Source organism: Cavia porcellus, unplaced genomic scaffold (assembly GCF_034190915.1).
Source record: "Cavia porcellus strain 051 isolate PalLab524CR breed Dunkin Hartley unplaced genomic scaffold, mCavPor4.1 scaffold_11, whole genome shotgun sequence".
NCBI lineage: Eukaryota > Metazoa > Chordata > Mammalia > Rodentia > Caviidae > Cavia > Cavia porcellus.
The window spans coordinates 54,027,525-54,039,289 of record NW_026947494.1 but is presented as its reverse complement, the minus strand read 5'-3'; the positions used below and the strand labels follow the sequence as shown (position 1 = coordinate 54,039,289).

The window sequence follows — 11,765 nt, the reverse complement described above, 5'->3', positions numbered from 1 at the left end:
TTCCAAAGCAGCGGCGCAGCGTGCCGTCAGCGTCCGAACGAATTCCAGGGTTGGCTGGGATGGGGAGGAGCAGATCCAATCAGAAAACAGCGCGCGCAGATATTCGCCCTAGTTTGAAATGCGAGTCGCTGGGAGGATTTGAAGAGTGCGGAGTTTGTTCCTCTGTGAGGTAGGTATGGAAGAGGCCTTAATGATTAATGATTCAAATTTGTCTCCGGGCCTGGTAGTTTACAGAATTTGGAGTGTCAACCGAAAGACTGAATCCTCATCACCCAGGAACTAGATTCCTGAGGTCCAGTAGGGCCTACTGTCAGGTCTTCTCCGCCTGTCGCGCGACGTGAGCGCCAGAACCCGCGACGTGAGCGCGGGTTCCGGGACAAAGGTGGGGAGTGGGAGTTGGAAAAAATTAATTAACTCGCCACGCTCCAAACTTGTCTTCTCCCTCACGTTTATTTTCTCACATGGTGAGAAAGGTGGCGAGTATTTGTTACTGCGCCCGGGGGCGGGGAGGAGGGCAAGAACTAGCCACCTTCGGTAACCCGCAGGGAACTAAGGCTGGAACAGCCACCCCCTCTCCACCCTGGGCTCCCGTCTCTTCTTTTGGCAGCCTTCAGAGACTTCAGTGTCTGCCCCCTTTCCCCGCATCCAGCCCATCACTCTTTACATGCAATATAAAACTTTCATGAAATTTACCATCTTAACCTTTTTTAAAAATCCATTAAGTCGGACCTCCGTTTTTAAAAATTAAAGCAATTTTAACAGCGCTTTCAAAAGCTTCTTTGTTGCCTATTTCAAACCAATAAGTTACTTTTTTCTTAAGTAGACACCAAAGGTAGACTTCTTTATGGAAACTGCCCATAGTAGGCCTTGTAAAAGATTTTTTTTTGTTGTTATTTCTTGAAATGGCGAAAGGCCTCTATTATGTTACCCATCCTACCTAGCAAATCTGTTTTCTTCTCTTCCTTCTAATTTGACAACTTTTATGTCTCAAATTTGACTTGCCTTCCATCCTATGTTTTTATGCTTTGAAAGCATTCCCGTAGCCCCTGGCTTTCACCTTTCCAGCTTCTCATCTTTCAGAGTCCATGTCAATAACGAGATTGAAGATAGTAAATGGTAATAGAGGGGGGCTGGTTAACATTTTAAAAGCATTGTATACTAATCTATTCTTCAGGTATGTTTCTCAAACATTAATCATCTTGAATTCTGAAAGCATATAAAGTTCTGTGTTGTATGATTTACCACTTCACAGCACTTTAACTACCTGAGATCAGATCATGTTAATTTGTTAACGTTATCAGTCCTTCATGAGAATGTAAACTACATAAAAAGAGACTTTTTCACTTACACATCTATAATGATGTCTGACCAGTAATATGTATTAAAAACTTTCTGAGTAAATGAATACATCTCAAGAGTTTCAACTGAATACTTTATACATTTCTTTTACATCTATTGGTTTTCTTGCAGTTAATCGTTTGAGTTTAAGTTGGCACATCAAGTATTACTCCTAAATATAGTGGTGTTCTTCAATAAATAGATATTGTAATCTTAACTGGGGAACCTTAAAAAACTGAGTTGTTCCCTTTCTAGAAAGATAAGAGTTAGGGACACAAAATGTAAAAAAAGGATAAACTTACATTTGTGTGAATGTGTTTTAAAATACACAACAGTAATTTATTGTAGTTCTGGAGGCTAGATGTGAGATTAGCATCTGGCATTCTCTGATTTTGGTGAGAGATGTCTTCCAAGTTGCAGACAAATGACTTCTTGTATTTTTTCAATGTGAAAGTAGCAAATCCATAAGTAAATGTTTTATTTATTTGTATTCTAATGCTACGTTGAATTGCCTTGTCCTCTAATTTGAATATCTGTACACACATAGAATTCTGCATTACTTTTGGGTATTGATAATGTGTTTTAGTGATCAGTATTCTACAAGGGAGGAAAAGATTAATTTACACTTAATTTCTTAAGGTATTAAAAATAGAAAATGTAAAAGCTAAGATTATTAGCATTTTTATGTTAGTTAAATGGCCTTCTAACTGATCTTAGAAGACAGTGTTCATGCAAACATATCTAATCTGTGAGATTAATAGGAGTATAATTTTTGAGTCAAAAATAATTGCAGAATTTTGATGGTATTACTGATTATTCTCTAAGTGCTTGGTCTACGTAAAGTGCATGTTTTTGTTCCACATGTTTGCCAGTATTGTTTCTTATTAAATTTTTCATTCATTAGTCTGAATGAGAAATATTGCCTATTTAATATGCATTTTTTTAGTACTGGTCTAGCCATCCAGTGTTGTGTTTATTATATTTGGTTGTGGTTTGCCATTCTATCTTGTTCTGTTCAATTGTGGATTTTAATTTTAACTTTGTTAATGAGATCTTTATACATGCAATATTTAAAACCATTTTTATGTAAAAATTTTATTAGTTATTTGTATTGAGGCTTGTCTATTCCAAGATTTTTGTAAAAAGTTTTAATGATCCTTTCTATTCTTTTTCATAATTTCTGTGTTTGGATTTTTTTGAGGGAGAGAGGAATGGTGTAAAAAGTATCTCTTCAGTATACTTATTTCCTTTCCTTTGGATATCTCTCTAGTGGTGGAACTGCTGAATCGTACTGTGGTTCTGTTTTGTTTTTGTTTTTGTTTTTTTTTTGTAAGAAATAACCATTGTATTTTGCATAATGGCTATAATATTCCCTCAAATAGTAGTACATTATTGCTTCCTGTCAGTACCAAAGATTTTTGTCTATTTTGGTCTCTGCTATACCTTAATTATCTAGATGAGCATCTGATAGGTAATAAATGTTCAACAAATACTTATGAATGAATGAAAACTTTTACTTTAGTTTTTTTCAGATTTTATTAGTACATTTTAGATATACATGATAATCACATTCATTGTAGAGAATTTTTGTGTACATAATATAACGTGTTTTTTTTCCATTCCCGTCTTCCCCTTCAACCTCTGATTTCCTCCTAGTTTTTCTTTTAAGACAGAAAAATCACAAAGCACATGAATCAGCAAAAATTAGATCCAGATAGTACTACAGATATGGAAGTTAACAATACTGAAGAAGAACTTGTTAAAGAATGTGAAGAAATGTGGGAAGACCTGGAAGAAGTAAGTGTCAAGAGATAAAAGCAATATATCAGTTAATTAGTATGATTTAATGTTGTAATAATGGTTGGACTTAGGTTAAATAATTAGGCTAGTTGTCAAAATCTGTTTTATATTAGGTAATGAATATTTATGCAATGTTTAGTCCTAAAAAATGTGTATACCTAAAGGTGTGCACTCAAGAAACTTTATACTAGATAAGCTATGGAAAGAAAAATTGTGCCATTCCCTACTCTCGAGGAGATGAGCATTTTATGCAAGCGATAGCCATGCATAATATTACATGTCATATAGTATTAAAAGGATACCAAAACTTAGGAAAAACACTTAACCTAGGCGATAAGAAAAGAAAGATGTAGTCAAGGATTTTATTTCTAAATAGTAAATAAGAGGTTAGGCTGTGTAAATAGGATAGTTAGTGAGATGTGATGGTACATGCCTGGGAAGTAATAGAATTGAAATTTTGAAGGTAGCCTAGGCAACTTAGCAAGGTGCCTCAAAATAAAAATGTAAAGGGGCAGGAAGGTAGCACAGTGATAGAGTACCCTGGGTTCACTCCCTATTTACCCTGCTCCCTAAAAAAGAAAATAAGACAGGAGGTATACAAAGGTGGAAGGTCAAAATGTGTAGTTTGGAGAGTTTAAGAGAATCTATATAGAATATTAAGAGTAATGTAAATTAGGAGCAGAACGACTTGCAAATGAGATTTCAAAGAAACCATGAATAATTTGGTGGACATGTGTTATAGGAAACTATTAAAGGATACAAACACAGAAGTGAGCTGATCAGATATGCAGATTAGAAAATGAACTCTTGTGAATTTGAAAAGAATGGAGTATAGTAGTACTGCAGGTACAAAGAATGTTAGAAAATTCTAGTGGTAGTCCTGTTTAGAAGTGATGATGGTCTAAATACTATTATGACAAGTAGAAGAACGAGTTGAAGAGACACTGAAGAAGTAAGACAAAAGGATATAGAAGTTCATTAATGTAATAAGAGGTGATTACAATGAATATTTTCAGGCTCATGGTTTAGGCCTTTATGGGAGATTGGAGGGTTTATTCCTAAAATAGAGTGTACAAAAGTGGAACAAATCCATAATTATGAGCATAAACACAATGAGTTTGAAATGTGTGCACATATTCTGTTTTAGTGAGCTAGAACCTCTGTACAGCAGTATTTCTACATAACAGTATTTTGGTAAAAATTGGTTCTACCTCAAATATTCTACCATATGATATGAGTCACAGAAATTTTTAGCATTTTTTTCTTTCCAGAGAGTTTTCAGAACAAAACAGATTAGTGGAGTCTTTTCTGAATCATTTCTAACATAAATTTTTGGTTCTCTGTATTATTAATATGGTTAGTACATAATTATAAAATCTTATGCTGTTTGGTATAGAAATTGGGGTTTAAGAACTACAAAAATTTTCCTAGAGAAAAATATTATAACAAGAAAAAAGTAGCAATAAAATTTAAGATACTCTTGTTTTTACCATTAATTGCTTTTTAAAAAATGCCAATATCATTTGAAGGGATTATTTTCTTATTAATTTCTTACCTGTTTTACTTTTCTATATTATTTTCCTTCTGATTTCTTACCTCCCATTTTTTCTATTATGTAGCTTTTAATTTACTCTAGTTACTAGTTTTTTTTTTCTATGCTAGTTTATCACTGTTGATATATTTACGTTGGAAACTGTCTTTGGCTGTCTTCCTGTTCCTCTTGCCTAAAATGAAACTTTAAACAAGTTCATATATCAGACATGTGTATGTTCTTTTTGAGGAGTATTGTATTGGAGTGGTACAAAAGTGGTGTAGGGGAAGGAAATTATATATGTGTTATAATGTCTGATTTGTTTTTCTTTTGCTTTTAAATCAAGTGTCAGAATAAACTATCGCTTATTGGAACTGAGACTCTCAGTAACTCAAATGCTCAGGTATGAACTTTTTTTCTTACTAAGAATAGGTAAATGAAATTCATTAGATTTTGGAAGAGATGTATTCCTATTTATATTTATTCCAAATAGAATAGCTTTGTTAATACCTGTATTCTTAATCGTTTTGAAAATTTATGATCTGATTTAAAAGTTGGAAGAAGCAGTCTATAAACTTTCTAGCAAGTGTCATGATATATACTTGAAATCTCAGCTACTTAGGAGGTTGAGACAGGAGGATCAAGAGTTCTAGCGCCAGTCTAGACAATAAATAACAAGAGCCTACCTCAAGAATAAATGAATGGGGGCTGGGGATTTAGCTCAGCGGTATAATTGCCTGCCTGGCTAGCTGTGAGGTTATGAGTTTGATCCATGGTACCAAAAAATGAATGAATGAATGAATGAAAAATTAGAATAAGATATTATAAAAAAGAAAGTATTTTCTATAGTTTTGTCTTTTAATAGCCATAAACGCATTTAACATTGCATATATCATCACACCTGCTAGAAAGTTTATAGAGTGAATCCCTTGGGTTTTAATTATGATACATTGTTAAAAGTTAGTGTAATAAAAAAATGAATTCTACTTTGTCTTAGGTATAACAACCAGATATATTTTACTGTGTAGTACACTAGTTGATTTTACCCTGAGTTTAAAAAAAGATTTAATAATAATTTAATTCCATTATAATAACTGAAATAATGGAATTTGTTTAGGAATAGATGTGTGTCATTTAAAATTTAAAATATGAGAAAAATAGTTCCAATTCATGAGAAAGGGATGAATTAGTAAGTGACAGTGATACAAACAGGTACCCATGTGGAACAAAATTAAATGGACCCCTATTTTTCATTATATACAACATAAACCCCTAATGAATTACCTAAAATATCATATAAGAAAAGCAGGGTATTTTTGCAAGCTAGGGATAAGGGTACATTTTTTTGCTAATAATATAAATTAGATAGTATTTTTTAAAAAGTTACTTTTCTCTACTTACTGAGGCAAAATACCCAACACTCAGAGTTAAAGAGGGCAAGCTTGCCTAGCTCACAGCTTTTAGAGGTTTTAATCCATAGTCAAATGACTAAGTCATAGTGGCACATTGCAGAGAAGCATTATAGAGGAGAACAGTTTATGGTGCCCACAAGACAGCAAAAGTGACAGGAGAGAATGAGAGAAGCCTCTTTCCATTCTTCATATTGTATAAAGTCTACTGGGATTAGGCTAGTGCCAATCCAATTACTGGGCTGATTCAGCAGTGACCCACCCTCAATCCCGGCACCTTTCATCCTAGTATTGCACTATGAATCAATCACACATTCTAGATTCAGCCACCTCTGAAAAAACCTTATGACCACATGAGGCTTTTTGGGGATATCTAGACACAAAACATAACATGTAGCGAGTTAAAAACAAGCTGTGCATAGTAGCACACACTTGTAATCCCAGCATTCTGGAAGTCTAAAGAACAAGGATTGCTGGGATTGCAAATTCAAGCCCAGCTTTGACAATTTACTGACTTAGATACACCCTGTCTCAAAATATTTCTAAAAAGGACTGGGAATATAGTTCAGCAAAAGGCCCTGAGTTCAATCCCCAGTACTAGCTCTACTCCCAAAAATTAAAAAACCTTTTAGTGTTAAGGACGGGGTCATTTTTATAGGTGATTCCAATGGATGTTCCCTAAACTTGTACAGGAATATCAGAAGGCAAAAGAACTAACTTGAATGTGATCCTATTTCCCAAATTCAGTATCATAAAGAATAATATCTTGGGGCCAGGGATTTAGCTCAGTGGCATAAGCGCTTGCCTGGCAAGCGTGAGGTCATCAGTTTGATCCTGGGTACCAAAAAAGAGAATAATATCTCTAATTGTTTATAACAGTATGAAAGATAAAAGTCCATTATTATAATTCTACTCAAAAATGAGAGAGAGATAAAGAAAGGGAAAATATTTGGAATAAGTTCTAACATCTAAAAATTAGTGATAATGAATTAATCTATAAATAAATACACAGCTGTGTTAGAAAGATAAAACTGAATATTGCATTTGGAGAAGTACTTACTACATAATACGTAAAGGATCATCTTTCTTGGGAAATGTGATCTCTGAGTTGTAGAAATTAAGACCTATCAAATCAAAAGGACTAGGCATTATGTCTACAAGCTGACTCAATGATTTTCATGTGGTGAACCTTATACTGGCTTTCAGGGGAGTACTTATGTCTGTAAAAGTGAAATGTCCTGAATCCATAACAACAGTATTCAAATTGGCAATATCTAGTTTTCCTTTTGTGTTATGAGTTCAAAGATGATCATTCAGATGTTTGATGATTCTTTTAGATGACTCCTAGCACTCAATACATAGTGTCTTCTGTTCCACTGACTATGATCTATTATGGGGAAAGTTTATACTGTAAAATTGATGAATGGTAAAAGTGCTTGGAGAATAACATGGTTTGATTAGAATTTTTCCAAGATCACATTTTTTTCTCCTTTGACGAGAGAATGGAAAGAGGAAATATTTGGAATAGGGATATATTTTTAGGAAGATAATGGAGAAATACAGTTGATAAATGATACTTTTCAAAATTCCACAGGACACCAGGCACAAACTTTTAGGAATTCTCAGAGACTCAGGGCTCATAGTTTGTTATGTGAGCTGGTCACATAGGAGTCTTCTATATAATAGTTACCAAAATATGAGATTACTAGATTAAAAGTAGGCCAATTCTTTGCACAGACAGTTTAGTTCTTTGGTGGATGGGAAACATCTTTAAATCCTTCTAGGCTCACAAACACCAACTTACTTTGCAAAAGACCTTTTCCGAAATACTGGTTTCAGCCTGTATTGTTAACCTTTCTCTGTATACCTGTTATTCTTAAGATTTTAGTATTATAATTCTATATTTTCTAAAATGAAGGTTAAACATTTTAACTGACAAGATTTCTCAAAATTTTGTACTGAAATATTTTACAAATACTGTTATATCTTATTTTGTTTTGTCTTTTGAGACATGTTTTTATATATATATATATATATAATCCAGGCTTTCCATGAATTCACTATGGAGTCCAGGTTGGCTCAGATTTGTGGCAGTCCTCCTGCCTCAACCTCCTGTATGCTGGGATTACAGGCATGCACCACCATGCTTGACTTGTTATTTTCCAATCGAAACAAAGCAGTGAAAGTAGTACAAAACCTCCAAACAGGATAATAAGAAAGCAACATAGCTACCATAGTATATGTTGCTCTTTCCACAATAGTTGTTTATATCAGACATAGCAAAATTAAAGAAAACAAAACAGAATAAGGCAAATCAAAACATGACATTGAATAAAATAAGTACTAAATGAGAAGAAAACAAAGTAATGAGAGTAATACTGCACATTGTTTTTCTCAAAACAGTTGCTCAGGTAACCAGACACAGAAATAAAATAAAACATTAAATGGAACAAAATGTTGGATTTCAAAACAAGACAGGAGGAAATCTCCCACAGTTGCCCCAATGCACACTACCATCCTCTAAGCACATGCCCAGACCTCCATTCCCAGGCCTGCAGCATCAACCAAACAATACAAGCATCAAGCTATTTCTTTTACCTCAGTTGCTATACTCTCACCTTGAGTCCTCTAAACCAGTAGGAGTGGACAGGAATACTCTTCTGATTTCTCATTCTGCACATTTGGCTGGCTCATGGGAAGGTATCGTTTCTCTTCTGTTGAGGCTCTTTCTGATCCGTGTGATGGAACCTGTTTCATGAGAAGGTATGGTTTCTCTTCTGGTTGAGTCTCTTCTCATTCTGCGTAGTGGTGCCTGCTTCACATGCAGGTGCATTTTCTCTTCTGGTTGTCTCTTTCTGAACTTCATGGTGGCACCTGCTTCACTGAAAGGTGTGGTTTCTCTTCTGGCTGAGTCTCTTCCTGATCTGTATGATGTGACCTGCTTCATGGGAAGGCGTGATTTGTTTTCTGGTTGAGTCTCTTTCCAATCTGTATGGAAGTGCCTGTTTCATGGAAGGCATAGTTTCTTTTATGGCTGAGTCTTTCCCATTAGTATGGCGAAGTATACTTCACAGGAAGGAATGATTTCTCTTCTGGTTGTCTTTTCCAGATCCACATGGCAGAGCCTGCTTCAAGAGAAGGCATTGTTTCTCTTTTGACTCAGTCTCTTCCTGATCAGCATGGCGATGCTGACTTCAGAGGAAGGTGTGGTTTTTCTCAGGTTATTTTCTTTTAGTACTTGGAATATTTGAAGCTCTCCTTGACTTGAACGTTTGTGTTGGGAAGTCATTTGTCGCTCTGATGGGCTTTCCTTTATAGGTGATTTGTTTTTTCCTGTAACAATTTTTGATGTTGTATTCCTGTGTTGAATTTCTGTAATCTTGACTATTATATGCCTTGCTAATTCTTTTTTTCATCAGCTAGCATCTGCTGCATTGATTTCTTGTGTTCTGTTGCCATTTTAAAGAAATCTTGTTTTCATGATTGCTAAGCACAAAACCTGTCTTCTATGACTGAGATTCTACCCTGACATTGGTTTATTGTGCTGTGGACACTTTCAATGGAATTTTTAGTTTCCTGACTATGTTCTTGAATCTGTTTTTTGCAGTTCTTTTGTGTGCATTTTGGGTATTTGTTTCCATCTTTTTCTAAGGTCCTGTTCTTTGCTTTTCTTTTCTTTCTTTTCTTTTTTTCTCTTTCTTTCTTTCTTTCTTTCTTTCTTTCTTTCTTTCTTTCTTTCTTTCTTTCTTTCTTTCTTTCTTTCTTTCTTTCTTTCTTTCTTTTTAAATCTGTATCTCCTCTAGAGTCAACATGTTTTTCATTGTGATCACTGTGTAGTTATCTGAGAAATTATCTCTGATTTGATATTTTTCTAGAGCCTTATTCATTTGCTTTGTTATTACCACTTAGGAGAGTCCTAGTGGATGTCTTTCATAGTGTCTTACCTCATTATCCCCTGAGATTGCCTTTGGTAAGGTACATGTCTTGGGTTGCATTTTTTTTAAATGTCTTATTTTGTTTTTTCTTTTGTTTATTTAATTCCTGGGTTGATGCTTGTAAACTGCCCGTGGTGAATAGTTTTATTCCTAGTATATGGAACCCTTAGAAAATGATTACTTCTCAAAGGTGCTTTCCAGGTAAAGCTAGCTTTTGGGTTTTGAGTCTGTTATAAGATCATATCTCTACAGTGTATTGAGGATGACCTACTTGGCCAGTCAGTGGTTCTTTGGCACTAGCATATATTATTTTTTATGACACTTAGTCAATCTCAATATTGGTATGCCAGGAAGAACAACTGGTTGGAACAATGATATCATTTCAGGTAACATGGTATAATCAGCAATAACAGCATCATATACAACCAAGAAAATGACAAACTGAGTTTATTGTTAATTTGCCACCTTTTGCTGTGTGAACTAGATTTGTGGTTGTATAAAAAAAAAAATCTAAAATAAACCAGAAGGGGCCAGGGGTTTAGCTCATGGTGTAAGTGCCTGTTTGGTAAACATGAGGTTGTGCGTTCAATCTCTGGCACCAAATAAATAAATAAAATAAACCAGAAAATTGTATGTAGTACAGTAAACCCTCTAGCTTGCAATTGTTGTCTCAGAGGAGAAAATTTAAAAGGGGTAATGGGAAAAAATAGAGATAAAAAGGAAGAGATTAGGCTGTGAGACAAAGGCAGAACATGCCCACTTTCAGAAACTGGTGTGAAAGACAATAGAACAGAGAGAAGAAAGAAATACAAAGAAGAATAGAACAGAGCAACAACCACAAAAAACCAGAAATCACATTATCACTCATATAAAAACAATAAGCAATGAAGAAAAAACAAACAACAGAAGAGAGAGAAGAAAGGCCCACTTAAAAGTGTGTCTGTGCTGTCCCTGGTGGAAATGTGGTCAGAGTCCAGATCCACCTCTTCAGTTTACCATATTGTCATCTTAATGAATACAGAAGACATTTTAAAAAGCCGAATATCCATTTATCATAGAAACAATACACAAAATTGGGATGGTCTTTTTTTCAATCTGATAAAAGCTTTTTATGACAAACCAACAGCCAACATCACATTAAATGGACCATACCTGAAAGCTAAAAAGCTAAAAAACCCTCAGAGTTAAAAAATATAAAAGGGAGTAAGAGGGGAAAATTGAGGGATAGAAGACAGTAAAGCAAGTCTGGAGAACAAAGGAGCATCAGCAAACTTGGCAAGATAGTAAAGAAGACAGGAGGGAAAGAGACAAGAAATAAGAACAGATTAAAAAAAAAAAAACCTAGAAACCCTGTTCACACTCATGAAAACAAGAACAAAAAATAGGAAAAAAGAAAACAAAAAGCATACAGATGTCAGTAAATGTAATATACCATATTCGCAGAGTCATGGACAAAATGAGGAAAAAAGAAAGACATGTCCACTTCAAGGTGTGTGTGTCTTTCCTGTCAGTGGTAGACAGTGAGGACAGACAGAATCTAGATGCCGGTTGATTAGTCCCAGCAAGCCAGCAGTAGCCTTATGGCAGGGTAGTTGATAATCTCAGTAAGCCTGCACCTTTATTTTCACTGAAGCTCTGGCTGGTTCTGACTGTGAGGCTGAAACAACATTTTCTCAGCCTGCATCACTCCTTGTGTAACCTGCCAGTTTGGACTTGGCTCCCTGATTTCCTGCTGCTTTAAACTTAACTTTT

At 34.9% G+C, this 11,765-nt stretch overlaps 1 protein-coding gene across 3 annotated transcripts in view; it reads left to right on the top strand.

The window, feature by feature from the left end:
- Positions 1–7: 7 nt before the first annotated feature.
- The window catches only part of Cenpk (centromere protein K), an 89,597-nt gene continuing 77,839 nt past the window's right edge, over positions 8–11,765 (top strand). For 2 of the 3 annotated variants that reach the window (XM_063258257.1, XM_063258258.1), the window contains exons 1-3: positions 8–169; positions 2,995–3,135; positions 5,016–5,072. In XM_063258257.1, the coding sequence (XP_063114327.1) occupies positions 3,028–3,135; positions 5,016–5,072 (165 nt within the window). In that variant the 5' untranslated portion in view covers positions 8–169; positions 2,995–3,027. The remainder of the gene's footprint in view (positions 170–2,994; positions 3,136–5,015; positions 5,073–11,765) is intronic. The other variant, XM_003461596.3, reaches the window with a different exon arrangement.